General features: G+C 45.8%; 1 protein-coding gene across 3 annotated transcripts in view; it reads right to left on the minus strand.

Moving 5' to 3' along the window:
- Window positions 1–6,569: 6,569 nt before the first annotated feature.
- Window positions 6,570–25,919, minus strand: part of ATP6V1H (ATPase H+ transporting V1 subunit H) — a 178,693-nt gene continuing 159,343 nt past the window's right edge. For all 3 annotated transcript variants that reach the window (XM_069213878.1, XM_069213879.1, XM_069213880.1), the window contains exon 14: window positions 6,570–6,971. In XM_069213878.1, coding sequence (XP_069069979.1) covers window positions 6,911–6,971 — 61 coding nt within the window. In that variant the 3' untranslated portion in view covers window positions 6,570–6,910. The remainder of the gene's footprint in view (window positions 6,972–25,919) is intronic.

A 25,919-nucleotide genomic window follows, 5' to 3' on the forward strand; every position in this document is an offset into this window, starting at 1 on the left:
TATAGCAGGTGAGTCTGGTTGGACCCTTTTTTCCAGTCCTGACTCCTTGCTCCTGGTCCGTGCACTGTGCTCTAGGCTAAGCTCAGGTGGATTCTTTGCGGGTCATGGGCTGGGGGATCAGCTTTGAAATGGGAGGGGGTAGGGTAGCTAGGAGCTCCCTGTTTCAGAGATGCACACAAATTGCTAAGCATGGAGGGTTTGTCTATTATTGGCCTGCATGAACAGTTGGTCAGTGCAATTGTAGGTTTACTTGTGGCTGCGTGAGGAGGGGTTTCAGGTTGCCTAGTTTCCCATCTATTCCTGCTACAAACACTGCCAGTGTACTAAGCAAGGTTAGTTGGATGTCCATTTTGTCTGATTGATAATGGAGAGCTTCGACTTCGGAGCTGCATGGTTTTGAGTAATGAGGCCCATGCACCTTCTGTGTGAGAATTACAGGGGATGGTGCCGAAATCCAGATCGGTCGGTGTTGCAGCACTTGTATCTGTGCTCACATCAATCCTTACACGATCCTTGTGAGACTGTTGATTGGGATCAGGATCGAGGGTACATCTGAGCTGGAGGAAAGTTTTTGGAATATGCTGTCAGCATGTCCTCCCATTCTTGCATGTCTAGATAAGATAGTGTGTCTTCGTCTGCTGCTGTACTGACATGCTCTGTTTTCAAGCTCACTGAGGGGGGAGTGGCGAGCAGAGCGCCTAAGTCACGGCAATCATTGAAGTTCCTTGAGGGAGGGTCCGTAGCTGGAGTCAAGACCTATATATCGGTAGGCAGCTGGCCCTCCTCTTTGGAGAGCGTGATCTGTGCCACTTCCGTTCCGCAAAGGACTGACTCATTTTGGCAAATCGCACTCTGTTGGGGAAGGCCTGCCATTGGTCCACAGGGGTCTGCCGGGGTTCCGCGTGGACCTCTGCCCTGATGGATTGCACATGTTGCCCCGAAGGTGACCGAGTTGTGCTTGTGTTGACAAATCGGCTGAGTCTTAAGCTTGGAGTATTCGCCTTTGCGGGGGGCTCATGCCAAAGTGGGCTGCTTTCAGGTTTTGTGAAGACTGAAAGTTGTAGTGATGGCTGTAAACCCAGCATGTTGCTGCTGCTTGAGAAAAAGGCAGATACATTGTTATTTAAAAAGGAAAACTTAGTGTAGATTTTTGGTTGATAATCAGTAGGGCAGCATTTTTTTGCTTGTTCTAAATTGTGTCCAACGCTAGGTATTGCTGCTTCCTGATCCACCTCTGTCAGTCTCAATCTCAATGAGTGGTGATGATGTCTGAGTTATGGGGTGGCTATCCAGAACTTGGAGTCTCCTCTTCCTCTTCCCTATCGGTGATTTTTTGGGGGAGATTTTCTGGTTTTACCTGACTGCATTAATGAAATTGATGGCCACCTATTAAAGCTGCTCCGCTAAGTTCCGTTGATGCAGGTGCAGGATAATGGAGAGCGCTGTAGATGTGGCCTTGCCAAGGGAACTGTAGGGAGGTAAGTGAAGTTTGCCAGACCCCGCAAGCCACACCCACCCTAGTTGGGCCACTTCTGCGATGGACTGGGGCACACCCTTTGCGGTGACTAGCTAGTCACCACATGTGCTACTACTACTGCAATGAGGATTGGCTGTGCTGTGTTGGTCCGGTTACTCCAATGATAATCGCCTAGTAACCCTTGGACGCTACTCCAAAACGTGATGGGGTGCTAAAGCAAGAAGCGTGGCTCTTATCCTGGCTGTGTCCTGATACCAAGTTTCCCTGTACCTGATGCCCCAGTAGCAACAGATGACCCCAATGAGATGGGCTTGATGGGCTGAGGGCAAACAGCAGGCAAGGCAGAGTAGCAGGAACCACAGCTCCAACTTCCACCCTCAGGCCTCCTCCCTACCTCCACCGATAAGCGCGGGGGGGCCGTTGAGGATCACCGTGGGTGTGTAGGGGAGGTGATGTAGAGGTGAGGGAAGGGTATGAGGAGGAGAGGAGCCGGGCTGGGCCTCCTCTCTACAGCTGCGCTGCAGCAGCGCGAGGGGCGAAGAGGGGGAGAAGGTGGCCAAACATCCGAGCTGTTAGGATGGCATGGCGGAGGGAGCAGGTAGCAGCAGTGCAGCGGCTTGCCAATGTGGGCTGGAAAGGACGGAGAGGGAGGAGAAGCCGCACAGACTGCCGACTGCATCACGCAGGCTAGCACCCTCACCGCCTCGCCAACCCACCGTTCAGCAACCCTGCCTCGCCTCAACTCACAGCCCCACAGCCTCACCACACCACTCCACAGCCCTGCAGCTGGAGGCTGCACACCAGACTTCCCTTTGCGCAGATTTCCAGTTATCCGGCCCGTATCCGAATGGCAAGTCACGGTGTGCTGTAGTTCACAGGATCTGCTGTAGTTCGCAGCATCTCCCCTGTCACTGTATGTGACTAGCAGGGGCAACTGCAGGGAGGTATTAAGGAAACGGAAATAGTGGCAAGAAGAAAGTTAGAAAAGAATAAACGAGACAAAAATTGTAGGATGGAAGTGCAACTGGTAAGTTAGTAACGAGAGGCTAAAAGTGTTGGTTGAGAAGAAAACTGAGGGAAGAGAATTAGAAATTGAGGTGAGTATGAAATGGAGGTAAGATGGACTTGAGAGTCTCAGAAGTGGACTTAAGAGACACAAAAGTAAACTTGAGAGCTACAGAGGCAGGGCCTGTTATACAAGAATGACATTGTAGTTACATGCTTTATGATACCGATTCAAGTAGGTGAAAATTGAGATTCTTGCTGAGGGAGTGGGATGATAATTGCCCGTGCGAAAAACCATCATTTTGCCTGGGGCTCCGAAAATCCAGCAGTGGCGCGGAGGAATAATCCATTTTATGCATGCTTGAAGAAGAGGGTATTAAATGGCATTTTTGCACCTCCTTAAAAGTGCAAATGAGGAGAGAACAGAAGCTTAGAGAAGACTAGGTTCACAGAGGTTGGTCATAGGTGTCTTAGAGGATCTTTAAAAGGCAGGCAACGATAGGAAAGAGGACTCAAGGTAACTTGAGCTGAAGGAACAATAATTGTTGCTTGGGATTATAATTGGGGCTCTGAAACTTGAGAGGCTGACAGGGCATGCAGTTTTGCAAATTTCACTTTCTACTTGTTACACGAAATGTCCCAATTATGCTATTACTTCATGTGGCGTAGTTGGATAATTTTTGTGGCAAAGTCTTTGTGCTGGAGCACAAGATCAATGCATGCTACCTGAATGCGCACTTGAATTTTTTTGTCTTATTTTTTTGTGCCTGTGTGCCAAAATATAGAGATAATGATGGTTTTGCATTTTGTGTAATTTCTTTTAAGCCTTACAAAATTTCATATAAACAGACAAAATTTAAAAGAATGCGCAGATTTCTGAGCTCCACGTAAAGTACATGTTAACAGTGTTTGTCTATTATTTTATTTGGGGTGCAATTGATTTAGCAGCAGATGTCTACATTTGAAAACTGGTTTCAAAATAAACTGCTCTGCATGATTTTGTAAATTTTTGCGGTCTCACCACAGACCACTCCAGCAGTTCGTCGCCGACAGCAATGTATATAATATTTCACCGAGTTAGTGCTGGCTAATGATTGTGTTTTCTGTCAATGCAAGATGTCAATGTTTCCCTGCACTTTATTGCTGGCTTTCCTCCCGCTCTTTAACCTTCGCCAAAGCTGTAGCCTTCCAAGGCTGAACTCCATGTGAGTGCATGCCTTGCTTCTTGCTTCTTCGTCTCATGGTCTCTGCAGACACAGAATGCTTGGGATTGGGGGACATGTCAAACATTTCCCCCCGTCTACGCCAGTGCATGGGCCCCCCTTCAGCTGGGGCGAGGAAACGCTTCATAAGCCCTTCCAAGGGACAAACAAATTGTGCACATTGTTTTCTGGTTCTCCAGAGAGGTCAGAGGTACCATCATTTCATCTGAATGTGCTCTGGGGCTCCCAGAATGCAGCAGCCCCCAAAAGAAACCTTTACTTTAAAGCATTGTTGGGACCCTATGAGTTCCATGGCATTATATTTATAACCGGGGGAGATGTTTCTCAAGTTTCCAACCATTTCTGAAGCTGAGGCATTTAGCCTTATGGCTCCAGGGTGCAGGGACCTTTGTTATTGGATTCTACAGATGCTTACAACATGTCCAGAAATGGAAAAAAGGCACAAGTACACAGTGGTACAGCCCTAAATCTGCTAATTGTCATAAGCAGACAACATATGTTCTTGTAACGCGGAAGAGCTTACAGTGGAACTGATAGCTTGTACTTTTACTAACCAGACAACATATTTCCTGATAAACAGCCCAGGGAGGTTGGTCGTAGCAAAACCCATAGGTTGCAGTTGCACAATCAGACAACAGACGTCTTCAACAGAGACTCTCGGGGTGGAGATTACAGTGGAGCCCGTACTTTACAGTTGCACAAACCAGACAACATATTTCCTCAGATAAGGCTTCAGGAAGGACTATACGGCAGTAGAGCTGACCATATAACAAATGTCCTTGCTGATCTCTTTCAGAAAACTATACAGTGGATACCAAATGCCACAGTTGTGTTTTAGAAGGGACACTACCTCAACTGGCAAAAAGCACTGGGAAAGCCAGAAGGTTGGCAAATGTCTTTCAATGGCAATACCTGTTGGCTTTTTTGTTGTTGCGCCCCATCCCCGATGCATGTGCCTCCTTCTTTATTAAGTGAATAGACTTTCTTTACTATTTGTATTATTTTGTTAATTTTTTGAGGAGTCAGTACTTTAAAAAATATATTTTGTTGTTGTGCCAATGTTAACAACAACTTCAAAGTCTTTACTAACAAAATACGTCTATATGTAGATATACAATTTGCATTACTACTAATAAACACATCAAACAAGTCTTTACTGTATTCCCATGTAAAGTATTTCTGTTATAACCAAGTGAGACCGACTAGCATTGCCAATGCTTCTCCAAAAACAGATTCTGGCGTCTTATGTTGAGAATTTGTTTCCATATGGTTGGTCCCTATTTATAATGGCACACTGAGCAAAAAACGAATGAATGCATCTAAAGGAATTTTTAGTAGCTAAAATATATTCATGCATTTACATTCATCACTTTTTTGTCAATCATGAGGTGACTAAAGGGCCCCATATCCACCCACCACTGCTTCAGCTACTGGAGAAATGGGACCTTTGGGCAAGATTATCCTTAAACAAATAAGGACATTTTTTTTTTGTAAAGCTTCATCCTGAATTTGCCAGGACCTCAACTGTTATTACAATGGGTGAACATTCATACGGGGTACAGCCCCTTTCTAGAACAATTTATTAATCTGAAATATGCTACACATAGTACAACTTACCTTAAGTAACAACCATAATAATCCATTTTTAGCACCCTTAAATCTTCTTATCTACAGTTTATGAGAGGTCAATGGAGTTCCTCCTCTAACAGAGGCTACTTGATTTTTTCCATAGCAAGCAGTAGAGCCTGTAGTTGTTTTAAGTTCTACATAATCATTCCTGGAATACAAGTCCTTTTTATGTCTTGCATAAGCAAAGATCTGTTTTATTAAAAAAATATTTAATACAAATAATGGTCTTTGGAGGAGCTTCCTACAGCCACTATCTTCCTTGGCTCTCTAGCAGTCTTGTCTTTGGCTTGAGACATTGTCAATCATATCTTGGTGCAGCCCACAGGAAGATTTTACTCTTGCTGTCATTCTCCTGGCTGTTTAAGTGTACTCTTCTGTTTCCACTGGAATACATTAGTGATTATTTTCCAGCGTGTGCACCAGGAAGAAAACAAAATAAACATTGACAAAGTGAATCATCTTGCCCTTTAAAAGAAATGCAAATCTACTGTCTTTGCCAATTCTTTTTTCCAATGTTGTTCCCATTGGCAAAAAAACAAAAGATAGAAGAAAGAAAAAAGTGCAATGGCATGATGAGGCCATTTGTTTCTTTTTTTTTTTTTTTAAATGTAGCATTCCAATATGGTAGACGTTTATCTTCAAGCAGTAACAAAACTGTGTGTGAAAAGTGCTTATTAAAAGAGCAGCCCGCATCAAATTGCAGCTACAGAGCACGACGTAAAAAGTCATGTTAAAAATTAGAATGCAACAGGGATTGGTAACTGAGGTGTGGTTGGAGCTGGAGGAGAAGGTCAATGCCACCAAGTGGTGAGAGCAGTAAGGGGCGTAAGAGTTACAGAGAAGCAGTGGTGGTGATTAAAAAATGTTTAAACAGGCAACAGTGCAAGCAATGGACTAGATGCGGACAGAGCAACATGGATTGGAGAGAGCAGAGCAAGAGCAGAGCTAGAAAACCCATATATCTTAAAAATAATATGAAAAAGAGATAAACCACAAAAATAACCGAAACTTTCTAATTATTCCTAAATGCAATTAGTTTTACGAGATATAGCCTATAAAATAGTACTGAAAATAAAATGCCTGTTGCTGGACAAATAAGATGACTGGGTAAATTAAAGAGTGAACGAATAACAATCATATTACATTAGACTTTAGGTGGACATAACAGATAATATAATTAGGCTGTACATAAGAAATCTTTTAGTAGAACTAAAAAAAAAAAAAAATACAAATAGTTGGGTTCAGGAATGACATTTAATAATAATCTTAAATTTTATGACAACAATAAATTACACACAATAAAAGCAGTTTAATTTTAGTCACAGTTCTCGTAGGTTGACTGGAGTTTCTGTACAACACAATGGTGTTTCTTTTGCAATCCAAATGCTGCAAGCGTTTGAGCGTTTAATACTACCTGTATTATCCAGACATACTGTACTGCAATCGGGCAGATGCTTGTTGCTCATATTGCATGGAAGAAATATTTTCTTATGAACTGATCTGAGACACACGGTATATACTACTGCTAAGTAATTTGGGTAAAACATGAAACTTCCGAAACAAAAAACGCAAATATTTAACTCCTTGCAGTTACTGTCGCCGGTTGTTCAGACTGTAACTGTTTTCCAAGATATTCCCTAAAATAAAACATAACATGAGTGTCAGACATTTCAAATAAGCGATTCAATGGTCTAAAACTCACAAAACAGTACACAAAATCGATCTAAGTGTTTACCACCCTTCTGCACAAAATAAAAGTACTGCCCCATATCATGATGCCCTGCTAAAAAGCGCGCGCAAACCTGTGTAAAAATATCACCATCTAGCAATTTGGCTGGGAATATTTTAGTAAATTTACCTTTCCAAGAAAAGGACCAAGTGCCCGTGCCAATTATTTTTTACCAAATACACGTGTAGAATCAAACTGTTTTGTGAAGGTAAAACTGGAAAGATAGACAGATGAGCAATGGTACCTAGAACTACCTACCTTCCATCAATTAAAGTACCGAAAAGAAGAAATAATCTTTCAGTGCTAGATCAAGCAATACAACACACTAAACTAATCGAAATATGTTCTTTATAGTGATACGTAGAAGTAGACATTTCTTTTACATGGTTTCTGCTCTCTCTAGAAATTTTACATCATGTGGGTGTATTATAACAAAAGAAGTCATTCGACTAATTGTATTTAATACTAGCTCTTGGACTACTACTAGTGTAGTTATGTTAACAGTTACAAAGCGCCTTTTCAAAATACGGCACCAGGGCCTTCACAATATCGCCCCATAGCATTCACAATAGGGCACAATGGCGTACTGGGCTTGCTTAGAATAATGGGTGATTTCTTTACGGTTTTAAGGAATTGAAGATGATCGTGGAGAATAAACACACGGAGAGGCAGAGAATACCACCGCTTAGGAGGGCGGATATGAAAGACATGATCATCACAGCAGGCATATCTTCAGTAGGACCATAAACAATTCAGAATTACAGCGAAGGGTCAGCACAGGAAGATAAAGAACTAGAGGGACAACTCACAAAAGCATTCATGAGTACATGACCTACTCTTGTAGTACTACTTCACATACTCATAACTGACGTGATTTGGTCTAAAAAAAAATAAATAAATAAATAAATAAACTTTAAAAATTGAAATATAGCATATACAATTAATGCAAACGGAAAGGTCGGTGTGCTCTTGGCACTTTTTAGTAGTAGGGAGCTGGGCACTGCAATCATGAGTATTTAGTAGCAGCACAGGGGATCCACGTCATGCACTCCTAAATGCCTTTGTGAGCTGGCCTATTTCCATGTGGTATTACGGGGACCGGAGTAACAGAAGCTGCGACAAGCAACGCCTGACAATTTAAATATCATGCAGTGTGTGATGAGGCCACGTACGTTTTCAGTGATGCAGTCAGACTTCCTTAGACTCCAGTCTAGCATGACCTCAAGATTTTGAATCCACAACAGCTTCTTCAGCACAGAGCTGCTTGTAATCCTTGGTAAAGTCTTGCGGAGAGGCTAATACAACCCTCAGAAAACTAATTCAAATTAATCCAGTCTGATATCTTTGACACCAGCTTGAATGCCTCACACTGCAACATCATGACAGTTCCTCACTTTGCCTACCAGTGCCAGCTCCTTCTACTACCCACTAGTGCACGCTGCACAAACTGATAACCATTGCCACCGTGTAACCATGCCAGCTGAAGTCACCTCCTTAAAGCCTCCCAATGCCTGTTCCCTACATGACCTCCAACACTAGCTCCTTGCATACACGAAAAAATCTCTCCTTCACACTGCCCTCCAGTGTTTCTCCTTACAATGTTCACCAGTGCCAACTTGTTACACTGACCAACAGAACAATCTCCTTACATAGCTTATCAGTGCAAAGCTCCTGCACTTCCTGCCAGGGCTGCTCTTTTTACACTGCTCACCAGAGCACACTGCTTACTTGGTAGACCAGTGGCAGCTTAATACCATGTACATCAGTGTCCACTCCTCACAAGCATGTGCCAGCTCCCACCAGTGCTTGCATCTTGCAGCTCCCACCAGTGCATGCTTCACACATTCTACCACTTTTAGCTCCCCCCATTCCCACCAGAAGTAGTCAATTGCACTGATGTCAAGTTACTTGTCTTTGGTAGCACTTTATCTGGTACAGACAATATCTAACCAGAGATTCCTAACCTTTGAATTCTCCCCGGGTGTCAGACTGGAACCAGAAGATTTTTTGAGTACCCCTGCACACCGGTAGGTGGATTCAATCAGCTCCACACATCATCATAGGTGTCGTCCAATCCTGAAGCGACGTATGCTTCACTTATATACGTGCCACCTCGATGCACTGACATCAGTCTCTTTTCAAGATTTTTCATGCCAGAAGCGTGGAACCATGAAGAGCACTGAACTGGTGTGTCCAAACTAGGGGCCTGAAAGGGATCATCCCTGACCCTAGAAATCTATCCCCACAGCAGGTAGGATGGGTGGGCCGGGAAGGAATCTGAGGCTAGATATTTTCTCTACCAGAAGCCACGTTGCTACCTGGCAGATGTCCAGGACTGGGACTCCACATGCTAACGCAGAGGTCACAGCTTTAGCACTGGTGGACTGGAATAAGCCAGTAAGATTTCAGGTCGCTGCTTTTTCCCCAGTGCGTAGCAGATCTTGATGAGAGAATGACCCATCAAGAGATGGTTAGTTTCTGCACCGCCCAACCGTTCTTGGCTTCAACATACCCACGAAGAGTCGGTTGTCCACCCAGAACTCTTTTGTTTGAGCAAGACAGAATGACAATCATCTTTTTGGGTCCCACCAGTGGAGTTGCTCCTGTCCTTAGAGGGATGTGGAGGAGTGTAAAAGGTGGGCAAGGTGACAGATTGGCCCACATGCTGTAACCACTTCCGGCAGGGGAGAGGCTCTAGTGCAAAGCACCTGTTTGTCTGGATAAACTGAGAAGAATGGAGGCTTGGAAGATAAAGCCTGCAGCTCGCTCGCTCACTCTCCGGGCAGAGGAAATGGCCATGAGGAAGGCTGTTTTAATCATGAGCAGCTGGAGAGAATAATTGTGGAGAGGTTCGAAAGGAGCACACATCAAGAATGTGAGGACTAAATTAAGGTCCCACTGAGGCATAATAAAGGGAGAAGTGGGACATGTGTGCAAGACCCTTCAGAAGGCAAATGCTACTTACCCAGTAGACATCTGTTCATGGCATGAAGTGCTGTAGATACACATGCTTTGCATAAGTCCGCCATTTAGTGTTGGATTCGGAATGTTACAAGTTGTTTTTGTTTGAAGAATCTTTTCAAGTCACAAGATCGAGTGACTCCTCCTCTCGGTGATACTGCACATAAGCATCAATTCCTTTGTTAGATTGTTTTCCTGCAGGCGGGTGAGGTAAGGAGTGTATAATGAGTAAAAGGAAAGAGAAGACCTTGCAGTGTATTTACATATGTACAATATTTAGAAGACAATGCAACTACAATGGCCACAGTTATCAGGGGAGGAGGGAGGGCGCATGTGAGTCTACAGCACTACATGCCACAAACAGATGTCTGCCGGTAATTAACATTTTTCGTTCAATGGCATTTGTGGCTGTAGATACACATGCTTTGCATAGACTGTGTGTGTCAATACAGGGAGTGCAGAATTATTAGGCAAATGAGTATTTTGACCACATCATCCTCTTTATGCATGTTGTCTTACTCCAAGCTGTATAGGCTCGAAAGCCTACTACCAGTTAAGCATATTAGGTGATGTGCATCTCTGTAATGAGAAGGGGTGTGGTCTAATGACATCAACACCCTATATCAGGTGTGCATAATTATTAGGCAACTTCCTTTCCTTTGGCAAAATGGGTCAAAAGAAGGACTTGACAGGCTCAGAAAAGTCAAAAATAGTGAGATATCTTGCAGAGGGATGCAGCACTCTTAAAATTGCAAAGCTTCTGAAGCGTGATCATCGAACAATCAAGCGTTTCATTCAAAATAGTCAACAGGGTCGCAAGAAGCGTGTGGAAAAACCAAGGCGCAAAATAACTGCCCATGAACTGAGAAAAGTCAAGCGTGCAGCTGCCACGATGCCACTTGCCACCAGTTTGGCCATATTTCAGAGCTGCAACATCACTGGAGTGCCCAAAAGCACAAGGTGTGCAATACTCAGAGACATGGCCAAGGTAAGAAAGGCTGAAAGACGACCACCACTGAACAAGACACACAAGCTGAAACGTCAAGACTGGGTCAAGAAATATCTCAAGACTGATTTTTCTAAGGTTTTATGGACTGATGAAATGAGAGTGAGTCTTGATGGGCCAGATGGATGGGCCCGTGGCTGGATTGGTAAAGGGCAGAGAGCTCCAGTCCGACTCAGACGCCAGCAAGGTGGAGGTGGAGTACTGGTTTGGGCTGGTATCATCAAAGATGAGCTTGTGGGGCCTTTTCGGGTTGAGGATGGAGTCAAGCTCAACTCCCAGTCCTACTGCCAGTTCCTGGAAGACACCTTCTTCAAGCAGTGGTACAGGAAGAAGTCTGCATCCTTCAAGAAAAACATGATTTTCATGCAGGGCAATGCTCCATCACACGCGTCCAAGTACTCCACAGCGTGGCTGGCAAGAAAGGGTATAGAAGAAGGAAATCTAATGACATGGCCTCCTTGTTCACCTGATCTGAACCCCATTGAGAACCTGTGGTCCATCATCAAATGTGAGATTTACAAGGAGGGAAAACAGTACACCTCTCTGAACAGTGTCTGGGAGGCTGTGGTTGCTGCTGCACGCAATGTTGATGGTGAACAGATCAAAACACTGACAGAATCCATGGATGGCAGGCTTTTGAGTGTCCTTGCAAATAAAGGTGGCTATATTGGTCACTGATTTGTTTTTGTTTTTGAATGTCAGAAATGTATATTTGTGAATGTTGAGATGTTATATTGGTTTCACTGGTAATAATAAATAATTGAAATGGGTATATATTTTTTTTTGTTAAGTTGCCTAATAATTATGCACAGTAATAGTCACCTGCACACACAGATATCCCCCTAACATAGCTAAAACTAAAAACAAACTAAAAACTACTTCCAAAAATATTCAGCTTTGATATTAATGAGTTTTTTGGGTTCATTGAGAACATGGTTGTTGTTCAATAATAAAATTAATCCTCAAAAATACAACTTGCCTAATAATTCTGCACTCCCTGTAGTGTTTCTTTGCTTTTGATGCCCTAAGTGCACTGGGTATGCCTAGACATTAGTCCCGGTATCACTATACCACTGGATTCAAACTAGCCTGTCTGATGAAGGGTGATACCCTGAAACCGGTCCCAGGTTGCTTGTTCCCAGGGGGAACAGGGTCAAGACTGATTTGCATATGGCTGAGTCCAAACTGGGGTGGCACGGTGAGCAAAAGAATTGATGGATTAAACCCAGATCTGGGACTGGGGGTGAATGTTTGATTGGTTCCGCATTCCATCCATCATTTGTATTTCTTTGCATAGACTGTAAAGCAGTCCCTCCAAATAAGCGGTGGCTAGCCTGTGGGAGGTTGAAGTTGCTTGAAAAAGTGTTCTGAGCACTGCTTGGCCAATATTGGCTTGTTGGTTCGCTAAAATATCTATACAATAGTGTTTATTAAATGTATGAGGTGCAGACGAAGTAGCAGCTTTACATATGTCAGCTATTGGGATGTTACCTAGAAAAGCCATAGAAGCACCCTTCTTCCTAATGGAGTGTGCTTTAGGGGTAACAGGTAATTGTTGTTAAGCTTCAGCATAGTAAATTTGAATACATTTGACTATTCATCTGGCCATACCATTTGTTTATATTGGGTTGCCTTTATGAGGCATTGAAAATACTACAAATAGTTGTTTAGATCTCCTCAACTGTTTGGTTCTGTCAATATAATACATGAGAGCCCTTTAAACACGTAGTGTGTGAAGAACTCTCTCTGCAACGGAGTCTGGTTGTGGGAAAAGACTGGTAATTCAACTGATTGGCTGATGTGGAATTGTGAAGCTACTTTAGGAAGGAACTTAGGGCTTGTTTGGAGAACTACTCTATCTGTGTATTTGGAAGAATGGTTCTTCTAAGGTTAGAGCTTGGAGTTCAGTTACACGTCTAAGGGAAGTGATAGCTACTGAAAAAGCCACTTTCCATGAAAAGAATTGCAAAGGGCATGTATGCATTGGCTCAGAAGGTGGACCCATAAGCCTAGCAAGGACAATATTAAGGTTCCAGGATGTTGCTGGAGGAAGCATGGGTGGAATGACTCAGACATTCCATGAAAGCTTTGATAAGTGGAATTCGGAAAAAGAGATGTGCTGTCTGTTTTGGAGGTAAGCAGCTATAGGTGCTAAATGAATACAAATAGACGAGTATGCTAAGTTTGCTTGTTGTAAATGCAGGAAATAAGCAATGTCTTGGACTGAAGCTTTGTGTGGGTTAATGTGTTTAGGTTGACAGTAGCGTACAAAACATTTCCATTTGACAGCATAACACTGTCTGGCTGTAGTTTTACGGGCCCATTTTAAAATGTCAATGCATTTTTGGTGGTCTCTAAGTAATCAAACTCGATGACTTCAGGAGCTATATCGCAAGGTTGAGTGTTTTGGGGTCTGGATGCCTGATCTGTCTGGGATTTTGAGTGAGAAGGTCCGGTCTGCTGGGGAGTTTCTCATGTGAACTACTGATAGATCCAAAAGTGTTGTGAACCAAGCTTGATGTGCCCATGTGGGAGCTGCAAGGATCATGGTGAGAGAGGTTGGTCTCAATTTGCGAACTAGAAACGTAATGAGTGGGAGAGGCAGAAAAGCGTAAGCAAATATCCCTAACCAATTCATCCATAGAGCATTGCCCTTGGACTGAGGGTGTGGGTATCTGGACGCAACGTTTTGGCATTTTGTATTTTCTGCGGCGGCAAAGAGATCTATTTGGGGTGTTCTCCACTTTAGAAAGTACTGTTGAAAGACTTGTGGGTAGAGTTCCCATTCGTAGACGTGTTGCTGCATCCTGTTGAGGAGGTCTGCAAAACTGGTTGTCCACTCCTGGGAGATACTCTGCCACTAAGTGAATGTGGTGGTGAACTGACCATTTCCGTATTGTTTGAGCAAGCTGGGACAACTTAGAATAATGTGTTGTTCTCCCCTCCCCCGTATTTTCAGATTAATACATGGTTGTCTGGTTGTCTGTACGGACTACAAACACTTTGTGGGAGAGTTGTGGAAGAAAAGCCTTCATTCCTAGGAAAACTACTTGAAGCTCCAAGTAATTGATATATGAAGCATGTTGAATGGGATCCCGTAGACCTTGTATTGTGTGGTTGTTAAAATGAGATCCCAACCTGTATGTGTAGTTAGAGTGATCTGAGGCACAAGGTCCAGAAAAAGCTGCCCCTTGGAGAGGTTGGTGGAGTTGCACCATTGCAGAGAGAGAGGAGGGCTGGGGGGAGTCTGGTGGTCCAGCAACACTAGATCTTGGGGATGACCCTGTGACTGGAACCACTGATGAAACAGACACTGCTGTAGGGGACACATGTGCAGTCTGGCATGAAGTACAATGGCAATGCAAGACACCACCATCCCCAATAGCTGCATCACTGTCTGCACTGTGTAAGTGTGGTCTTCCTGTAACTGGGAAAGTTAGAATCTGAGCTGGACTGGGATATGGTAGTCCTATCTGCATATTGAGCACTGCTCCTGGATAAGGCTGCATTTGTAGAAGTTGGAGATGGGATCTGAGAAAGTTGATCGGGAATCCCAGAGAGTGAAGGAGATCCACTGTGATCCCAGTATGATGCTGACAGTGTTGTAACATACTGGCTTTGATGAGCCAGTCGTCCAAGTAAGGTAAGACATGAATGTGTTGACGCCTGAGATATGTGGCAACTACTGCTAGACATTTTGTGAAGACCCTAGGAGCGGTTGTAACCCCGAAAGGTAAAACTCTAAACTGATAATGTTTTCCCTCAATTATGATCTGGAGGTATTTGCAGTGTGATGGGTGAATGGGAATATAAAAGTAAGCTTACTTTAGATCTAAATCTGGCATAAAGTCGCCCTGCTGTAACAGTGGAATGACATCTTGGAGAGTGACCATATGGAAATGCTCTGAGAGAATGTAGAAATTTAGTGGTCTGAATGACCCATCCTTTTGTGGTATAAGGAAGTATAGGGAGTATACTCCTGACTCTTGTTGTAAGGAGTGGATTGATTCTAAAGCCCCTGTGCGAAGAAATGATTGTACCTCTTCTTTGAGAAGAGTAAGATGTTCCTGTGAGAATTTGTGAGTGCGAGGAGGAATGTTTGATGGAGTGAAAGTGAGCTCCAGACAATAACCATGCTCCATAACTGAGAGAACCCACTGGTCTGTGGTGGTATTGGACCACTGTGGGTAGAAGTTGTTCAGTCTTCCTCCTACTGGAGAGGTGTGAGGTGTTGAAAGATGTAAGTAGTCACTAGCGTGCAGACGTGGCAGATCCTCTGGAGGTGGATGCCTGTTCTCTGCCTTTGTTATTTGCACCTCTGTAGGATCCCCTAAAGGTACCTCTGTTATTGAAATGGGAGGATTTTTTTTTTGTTTTTGATTTGTTTTTTTAGAGAGGTGGAAGGTTCGGCAGAGGATGGTTTGAAGCCTCCTCTGAATTGTGGGTACCAAAAATTACCACATTCTGTGGTGGTGAGTAATGCCCCCATAGCTTTTGCTGTCGCTCAGTCTTTTTAAAGTTTTTCTATGGTGTTGTCTACTTCTTGGCCAAATAAGTGTTCGCTATTGAATTGCAAGTTGAGAACTGCCTGCTGTATTTCTGGCTTGAATCCAAAACAACTAAGTCAAGCGTGCCTATGTATAATGATACTAGTATTAATGCCGCGTGCTGTGGTATCTGCAGCATCAGTTCCACACCTAATGAAATATTAGAGATGGTTTGACCCTCTGAAACTACCTCTCGTGCTCTTTTATGATGTTCCTCTGGGAGGTACTGGACGAAAGCCTCTATTTCTTCCCACTGGTCCCTGTCATATCGCACCTGTAAATTGGCGATTCACCAGTGACTGGCAGCTTGTTCAGCCACTCTTTTCTCTGCTGCATCTAATTTTTTTACTTTATCAGGAGGGGGTGCATCTCCTGTGGATTGACTATTAGCATGTTTTCGTGCTGTACTGACTATTGAGTCTGGAGGGATTTGTGCCTGTATAAATAGAGGATATGCAGGTGCCAGCTTGTATTTTTTTTTTTAATCTACCCTCTGATTAATACCTCGAGATCTTACGGGTTCTTTAAAAATATTGTTGGCATGTCTAAGCCTGCCGAGTAGCATTGGTAAAAACGGTCTCTCTTTATGTGGGGTATTGGGGTGTCAAAGAGGAAATCCTCTTCAATAGGGTCAGTATGCACCTGAACATTGTGGTATGCGACTACCCTTGTTATAACCTGCTGCTACAATGTCATTCAGGTGGTGATGGCCACGCTGGATAGAAGTCAGGGTCATTCAGCAGGGTGGGTTCTGGGTTGTATGAATCCCATGCTTCTGTCTTGTGGCATGTCACCCAAATCATCTCCTTGAGGCGGTGAACCCTGTGGTAAAAACTGTGGTGTAGGAGACTGGGGGGGGTGGCGGTGAAGTAGAAGGAAGCACTGGGGAGTGAGGTGGAGAAGGCGGAGGTTGAACTGTAGCCTTGACCTTGGAGACCTTTTTTGGGGGAGGAGCAGTGTCCAAGGCCTCTTCAAACGTGAGCTTGCATTTGATTGAAGGGGGGGGGGGGGGGGGGGGGGGAGTAGCAACTACTATCCCACTTCCTTTTTTAATATGGGTTGGTGCCGATGAGCGTAAATTATTTCTAAGATGGGCTCCACTGGGGAAGCTGCTTCAGAGGAATGACTGGATCTGTAATCTTGTGTCAAGTGGCTGTGGAGGCTTTTTTGCTCAGTACCGATCCAATCGGTTCAATAGATCTCCTCGATCCTGAGGGTGCCTGTGATGTAACTGAGCCGAAGGTTGATGCCAAAGATGTCTTGGCTGTTTTTGCTGCAGAGCCTGAGGGCGGGGCAACCAAAGGTGATTTTTGGATCGGACCATGGACTGAAGACAGTGACAGTCCGGCGACCTGCTTCTGGGCTTCTTTAAAGCCTTTGTATGGGGAGTAGAGGCTGTTCTACTCACGGGTAGTGCAGAGGTGACTGGCTGGCTCTCAATGACGATTCTGGACGTTTGACTTAGAGTCTTCAATGAAAAAGGACGCTTGCTGTTCCAGCTCCTCTTGCGCGTGTTCTTCCCCGAAGTTATCTGGAGTATCATCTGGTGTTTTGGACACCATCTCCAACCCATGAGCTCTTCGGTCCTGGAGCATCTTCTTGGATCAAAAGGAATGACAGGCGTCGCAGGTTTGTTCATTGTGGTCCCAGGGAAAGACACAAATTACATACCAGATGTTGGTTGGGATGGGGGAATTTCAAGGTACATCAAAGCCAAAAGTGAATTGGAGTACATTCCATCAGCCCTGCATAGTACAACACCACGTGGAAGATTAGATCCGAGACAGGCACGGACGCCCCGAAGGGCAGTAAGCTGGCTCCCGGTGCAAAGGTTCAGACCAGCTGCAAAATACATACAAAACTCAATTGAATTACAATACCGTCACGGAAAGAAAGACGGAACAGAACAGTTTGGAATAGACCGAGCCGAGGAAATACCAGAGCGACTGAAACACATGTCTGAACCAGACATCGGAGATAAAAAACATCTAACAAAGGACTCGATGCCCATGCGCAGTATCACCAAGAGGAGGATTTACTCAATCTTGTGACTCAAAAAGATTCTTCAAACAAAAACAACTTGTAACACTCCGAACCAAACACTAGATGGCGGACTTAAGCAAAGCATGTTTATCTACAGCCACACATGCCACTGAACATCTATTTACAGTAGGCAACTTAACTAAAGAGAGTTGGTCAGGCAATTGCAAGAAGGCATACAGAGTAGAAAGATAACTCTTCAGGAGTGCCCAAGGCAGAGCCCTGCTGGGCAAGGGTAAGGATAAAAACCAAAATATTAGAAATGGAAGCAGAAAGTGGATTAATGGACTTTTCTTTACAATATGATACAAACTGCTTCCACCGGCAGGCATATCCCATTTTGATGGAGGGACGCCTGTCTGCCAGAGCAACATTGCAGACTTCAGGAGGAAGGTTGAAAGCCGCCAACTGCCTCCAATCTTCGCCTGCTTGCGTAGAGATTGAGCGGACAGGTTTGGGTGGAGAACCGTCCCTTGCTGTCATGACAGAAGATCCTCCTGAAGGGGCAGTCTGACTGGAGGATCTGTGGCCATGCTCAGTAGCTGTGGATACTATACTCTCCGTCCAGAGCCACCAGGATTACCTGGGCCCAGTCGTTCGTCATCTTCTTCAAAACTCTGGACAGAAGTGGTATAGGCGTAAAGGAGGCCGGGGTTCCACTCAAGACGAAAAGCATCGCAGAACAAGTGCGTCTTGGAAACTCCAACGTGCAAAACAGCTGTCATTGCACGTTCTCTGTGAAAGTGAACAGATCTAACCAAGGCCCTCCCCAATGCTGAAAGAGACCATGAGCCACCTCCGGATGGAGACACCACCCTTGGTCCACGAGGCATCAACAGTTGAGTTCATCCGTTCTGGGGTTCAGGGAACCTGTCAGATGTTGGACCACCAGGGATGTCCTGCTGCACCAGCCATGTCCAGAGACGCACAGCCTCTTGACAGAGGGTGCACAGCCCCACCCACCCTGTTTGTTGCAGTACCACATGGCAGTAGTGTGGTCTATGAACACCTGCTCTAGTCTTCCACTGATGGAGGGTAGAAAGGCTTTCAATGCCAGTCAGATCGCATGGAGCTCTAGTATGTTTATTTGGAGTCCAGATTCCACCAGAGACCTCTGATGGTCGCATATGCCAGGTGGCCATCTGATCCCAGGAGGGACGCATCTGTCACTACTGTGAGATCTGGTCAGGGAAGGCAGAGGGGTCTGCCTCTGACCCAATCACTGTTAGCCACCAATGCAGGTTCTTTGCAGTTCCCTCCAAGATCTGGACCATGTGGGAGGGATTACCCTGATGCTGAGCCAACTGGAACTTCAGGTCCCACTGCAGAGCCATCTGGCATGTGTCACTAGCAGGAGGCCATGAGGCCCAGCAACTACAGAGTCAGTCTCACCGAAACTCAGGATACAGCCTGAAACACTGGTACAGTAACCTGAATATCCTGGACTCGCCTCTCTGGAGGATAAGCCCAAAACTGCACTGTGTCCAGAACAGTTCAGATGAAAGGGAGTATCTGAGAGGGAGTCAGGTTTGACTTTGCCACGTTTATAGTGAGCCCCTGGGAATGCATGAGGTCCACTGTAGTCTGCTGAAAGACAACAGCCTGGGTCTTGTCTGCCTTTAACAGCCAGTCGTCGAAGTAGGGGAAGACTGAAACCCCCAACCTGCGCAGATGAGCTGCAACCACCACCATCACTTTCATGAACATCCAAGGGGCACTGGTAAGGCCAAAGGGAAGCACAGTAAATTGAAAGGGCTCGTGACCTACCACGAATCATGGGTAATGTCTATGGGCAGGCAAGACGGGGATATTGAAATAAGCTACCATCCATTCTCCTGGGTCCAAGGCAGACAGGACCTCAGCCAGGGTGAGCATTTTGAACATCTCCTTTCTGAGGAAGAGAATGAGGGCCTGAAGGTCTAGGATAGGGAAGAGGCCCTATTCCTTTTTGGGCACCAGAAAGTAGCAGAAATATCAACCACAACCTTCTTCTGGCACAGGGACCTTCTCCATGGCTTCCTTGGCGGAGAGAGCCGTAACCACGTTGCAGAGAAGTGCCAGGTGATCAGCTGTCATCCGATCGTAGGATGGTGGAATGGATGGAGGGGTAGTAGTCCCTTCAGACTATTTGCAAAACCCATCTGTCTGACGTGATAGTGTTCCAGCGGGTCAGGTGATGGAAAATCCTGCCGTCGACTAGTCCCTGATGGGGAAGCAGACTAGGAAAGTTTGGAGGCTGTGTCTGCCCTTGGACTGGCTAGACCGCTGGTTCCCTGTTCTACGTGGACGCTAGATCCCACAACCCCGGCCACGCAGACGCTGAGCAGCATATGTGGCACAGTAGCTGGCGGGGAAAGGATGTGGTTCAGCACCCCTTTCAAAGCCAAAAGACGTAAACCCTTGTCCTGTTTGGGCACCAGAAAGTAGCGGGAATAACAACCTACTTCTGGCACAGGGACCCTTTCTATGGCTCCCTTGGCCAAGAGAGCCGCTACTTCCTTGCGGAGAAGTGCCAGATGATCCTCCGGTAAGTGGCCGTAGGATTGAGGCATGGCTGGAGGGGCAGTCTTGAAGCGGAGTGAGTAGCCCCTTCAGACGATCTGCAAAACACACCTGTCTGTAGTGATGGATTCCCAGTGGGGCAGGTGAGGGCAAATCCTGCTGCCAACTGGCCTGGGATGGGGGACGGACTAAGAAGGCTTGGAGGCTGCAGCAGGGGTGGGGTGGACTGGGAAGACCTTTGGTTCTCTGTCCCACGAGCCCATGGGATTTCACGTCCATGACCACACAGAGGCTGAACAGTATGGGTGGAATGGTGACTGGGAGAGGGACGGACAGGGAGCCCCTTCCGTGGCCACAAAAGGCGGTCTGTAGGGGAGTGCAAAGGCTGAGGGACCAAGCCGTAGCCCGGGAGTCCTTGAATCTCTCAAACGCCAAGTCCGCCCTGTCTGCAAAGAGATGGTGTCAAAGGGTATGTCCATAAGGGCTTGTTGGACATCCCCCAAGAAACCAGATGTTCTTAACCAGGCGTGGCGTTTCAAGGCCACCATTAACGCAGCCAATCTACCCAGAGTCAGTCGTGTCCAGCCCACATTGAAAAGTGAACTTTGCCACGTCTCGCCGAACAGCAACTGCTTGGGAGATGATAGTCAGGGCCTCCTCCGGTATCTGCGGCAAGACATGCGCAACCGTATCCCACATGGAGTGAGTATAATGACCCAAAAGGCATACTGTGTTCACTGACGGCAACGCCAGGTTGGAGGAAGAAAACATCTTCTTCCCAAATTTGTCCAGTCTCTGATTACCGATCTGGAGGTGCAGAAAGGAACGCGCAAGATGACGAGGATGCCTGGATAACAAGGCTTTCAGGCATGGGGTATTGAGACAGGAATTTAGGGTCATTCGGGGCAGGCTGATGGTGGCGAGCGATTGTCCTTTTCACAGGAGTCCCTGAGCTGGGTCTGGAACAAGTACCCAAGAGGATATCATTGAAGGCTTCTTGAAAAGGAAGGAGAAGCGCCTGATTGAAGCACCTCAGTCAGGAGATTAGACCTGACTTCAACAGTAGGCAGTTCGAAGCCAAGTACCTCATCCGCCCTACTTACCACCACAGAATATGAGGCTCCCTCTGCCGTAGCCACGGTAGGAGAAGAAAGCATGCCAGTGTCTGGAGAAGTATCCAGACCACTGGCCTTGCCCAATTCGTCCGAGTCGTTGGGAATTAGGATCGGGTCGATGTTGATTGTGGGCACAACTGATGTCGGGAGCGTCGATGGCCAAACTGGCACCAGGGAAGCTCTCAATGGTACGACCAGGTTCAGTACGGATCTGGTAGTGGATCCCGAGGGGGCCTAGGAAGCCGAGGCCTGAGCCACCAGCGTGGAAGCCACAGGGCCCCCAGCGGAAGCCACAGGGCCTGAAGGCACCAAAGGGGGTTCGGACTGCCCAAAAATGAGACGCATGGCCTCATAGAATTCTATATGAAGTTGAAGGATGCTGAGCCTTCTTCGACTTCTTCTTCTTCTTACCTGAGTGACCCGAAGACTTGGAAGACAAGTGGTGGTGACTACACGAGCGGTCTCAAGACCTTCCTCTCGAGCAAGAGCAGAACTGAGGTGGAGTTCAGGCGCTGGGCCGCCGTAAGCTTGAGGGAATGCTCCCTCAAGGCCTTAGGATGCATGGCCCAGCATACGAAGCACAACTTCGGGTCGTGGTCGAGCTCCACGCACCACAAACAGACCCAGTGCGGATCCGTCACCGACATCATGCAGTGGCTTGAAACTGGTCTTCGGGGACATCCTCGACGCACCAAAAATAAATCACTAAAACCTCGACAAAAGTGTTGAAATCTGTCAAATATTGACCAGTCTAGCTCTTCTCTGGATCAGTGCGAGGCGTGGAAAGAAAAGAACTGACGTCACTGCGCAGAGACGGCATCTATGTACCACTCCCGACGTCATAACTGCGACCACAATCCCAATGTCACCCATGGAGTCGAACAACACTACCTGACGATGCACAAGGGTACTGCTCGAAGAAAAATCTCCAGATCCAGTCTGACACCTGGGGGAAATTCTAAGGTAAGGAATCTGCAACTAGAAGTCTCTTTCGGATACACCTATTTCCAAAGGCCGAGGGTGTTGCCTCCCTCTCCCAAAGGAAATCCTTTGTTCTGCCTTCCTGGACTTGAGCTGGCCAAGCAGCAGTAGGGCAGAAACCTGTCTGAAGGATGGCAGCAGTGCAGGCTGCCCAGGAAAACCCTGCAAACTGGTAGGAGCAAAGCTGGGTGTCCTCTAAGGAGCCCCCAGACACTGGCAACAGTATTGGGGTATGATTCTGGCAGGTTTAATACCAAACATGCCCAGGTTTGGAGTTACCATTATGTAGCTGGACAAAGGTAGTGATCTGTGTCCAGTACACGCATAAAATGTCATCCCCGCATTTACGAAATCCAGTAAAATGGATCTGGAGTTCATAGGAGTACCTCTGCTCATGCAAAGGTGCCCTCACACACAGGTACCTGCACCCTGCCCTCTGAGCTAGGAGGGCCTACCATAGGGGTGACTTACAGTGACCTGAAGTGAAAGGGTGCATGCACCTTTTCACGCAGGCTGCAATGGCAGGCCCGCAGGCACATTTTACATGAGCTTCCATGGGTGCCATAATACATGCTGCAGCCCATGGGGAACCCCTGGTGCCCCAATGCCCTGGGTACCTGTGTACCATATACTAGGGACTTGTATGGGAGCACCAGTATGCCAAATGTGGGTGGGGGGGTGAAGTACCAAGCAGCCAAATTTAGAGGGAGACAACACAGTCACTGCGGTACTGGTTAGCAAGATCCCAGTGAACACAGTCAAAACACACTGACAGCAGGCAAAAGGTGAGGGTAACTATGCAAAAAAGAAGGTACCTTCCTACAAGCCAGATCATCACACTATCCACCAAAAGCAACTCCTTCGACTGACACCAGAGCCTGCCCACCAAAATGCTTCTTAATGCAGTTCCTTACATTGCCTATTGTTTGTTATTCTGCTCACTGGAGACAGCGACTCACACTACACAAAAGCATCTGTTCCCCACAATGTTGACCAGCATCATCTCCTCACACTGCCCAAGAATGTGTACCCATCTCTCCTACCACTGCCAGTTTTTCATGATGTCAATTAGGGGCAGCTTCTTAAAGTGTCCCCAGGACATGCTGCTCAACAGTGCCAGATTCTCAGACAGGTAATAACTACACTACCCACCCATTCTATCACAACATGCAGGCCATCAGTGTTTTCTTTTTATTTTGTTGCCCTGTGCCTGTCCTCTCTGCCCACCAGTGTCTTCTCCTCTTGTCTGCTCCTTGCCCTGAGCACCCAAGTATGATCCTCATGGTCCGTAAGTGACAGCTGCTCACTATACAAGCTGTCCTCAAGTGCTACCATTTCATGCTGTCCAACTCTTTTTTTCCTGAAGTGCAGGTACTAGACATTGCTCGCTAATGTGGCGCTACAAATATACCTGCCCTAGATCCTCACACTATCCACCAGTCGGCTTCTCATAGAGTTCACGGACTCCTCAAACTGCTCATCAGTGTACACACCTTATGCTATCACAGGTTCAAACCTTTTTCTTGTGCCCACCAGTGGTGGCTTCTCACTGTCAATCAATGCGTTTTCCTCCCTACACTCAACAGTGCCAACTATTCACAATGTTGGCAATACCAGAACACCCCAATGCCCAACGGTGATAGTTTCCCCATACAGCCCACTAATGTAACACCCATGTATTGCCCAGCAGCACCAATTCCACACACTGCCAATTACTGCACTCTCCAAGGGTGCCAGATCCTCCCAGCCCTCCAGTGCAGAGCAATACTCACACTGTCAATAAGGGCAGTTGCTTACACTGCCCACCAGTGCCTGCTCCTCCATCCCACACCAGTCTCTACCTGCGTACTACTGCCAGTTCCTTCCATGTCCATCTATACCAGCTCCATACAGTGCCCACCAGTTTCTGCTCATCACATTGGCCAATAATTACAAAGCCTACAACATCCCTCTCCTCACAAAGCGCACCAGTTCTAACTCCTAACACTTCAGATCACTGCAGCACCCAACATACTACCCCCTTCTGGTGTGTATCCGACATGCAATGGAGGCCAATAGTATCATTTAGATTCTATGTTCAGTCAGTACATAGCCTCTTTCCGAAGGTGGCAGCCAGTCTGTAGCCTGGGTGCTTCTTTTTACGCTGATGGTTACTACTGTTCATATGTGCGTTCCTGTTTGTCTCATATGTCCCAAATTAATTGTTGGCATTCTACTACTACCCTCATACTGATCTGTCTCTAACCTCTGAGTTTTTTCATAATATACTTTATTAATATTTTACAATAAGGAATCTATAATAAAGTTAAATATAAACGCTAATGCTCATGCAAAACAAAAAAATATAATGAAAATGTCACTTACCCAGTGTACATCTGTTCGTGGCATTGGTCGCTGCAGATTCACATGTTGTGCACAGTCCGCCATCTGGTGTTGGGTCGGAGTGTTACAAGTTGTTTTTCTTCGAAGAAGTCTTTCGGGTCACGAGACCGAGGGACTCCTCCTCTTTGCTTCCATTGCGCATGGGCGTCGGCTCCATCTTAGATTGTTTTCCCCGCAGAGGGTGAGGTAGGAGTTGTGTGTGTTAGTAATAGTGCCCATGCAATGGAATGAATAAGTATGTACAAATTAAGGTTAAGTAATATATATATATACAAATGTACAAATGTTGAAGATAACTTCCAACGGCTACAGGCTCCCGGGGAGGCGGGTGGGCACATGTGAATCTGCAGCGACCAATGCCACGAACAGATGTACACTGGGTAAGTGACATTTTCAGTTCGATGGCATCTGTTGCTGCAGATACACATGTTGTGCATAGACTAGTAAGCAGTTATCTCCCCAAAAGCGGTGGCTCAGCCTGTAGGAGTGGAAGTAGTCTGAAACAAAGTTCTCAGTACGGCTTGACCTACTGTGGCTTGTTGTGCGGATAGCACGTCTACACAGTAGTGTTGAGTAAATGTGTGAGTCGTGGACCATGTGGCAGCCTTACATATTTCGTGCATTGGAATATTTCCTAGGAATGCCATGGTAGCGCCTTTTTTTCTGGTTGAGTGTGCCCTTGGTGTAATGGGCAGTTGTCTCTTTGCTTTAAGATAGCAGGTTTGGATGCACTTAACTATCCATCTGGCTATACCTTGTTTTGATATTGGGTTTCCTGTATGAGGTTTTTGAAATGCAATAAACAGTTGTTTTGTTTTCCTAACCTCCTTTGTTCTGTCGATGTAGTACATTAGTGCTCTTTTGACATCTAATGTATGTAGTGCCCTTTCAGCTACTGAGTCTGGCTGTGGGAAGAACACTGGTAACTCTACCGTTTGATTTAAGTGGAACGGTGAAATAACCTTTGGTAGGAATTTAGGATTGGTTCTTAGTACAACCTTATTTTTGTGTATTTGGATAAAAGGTTCTTGTATTGTAAACGCCTGAATTTCACTTACTCTTCTTAGAGATGTGATGGCAATGAGAAATGCAACTTTCCAGGTTAAGAATTGTATTTCGCAAGAATGCATGGGTTCAAAAGGTGGTCCCATGAGTCTTGTCAAGACGATGTTAAGGTTCCATGAAGGAACAGGTGGTGTTCTTGGTGGTATTATTCTTCTTAGGCCCTCCATAAATGCTTTAATGACGGGTATCCTAAATAGTGAAGTTGAATGGGTAATCTGCAGGTATGCAGATATTGCTGCAAGGTGTATTTTAATGGA

The sequence above is a fragment of the Pleurodeles waltl genome, chromosome 11 (genome assembly GCF_031143425.1).
Source record: "Pleurodeles waltl isolate 20211129_DDA chromosome 11, aPleWal1.hap1.20221129, whole genome shotgun sequence".
Taxonomy (NCBI): domain Eukaryota; kingdom Metazoa; phylum Chordata; class Amphibia; order Caudata; family Salamandridae; genus Pleurodeles; species Pleurodeles waltl.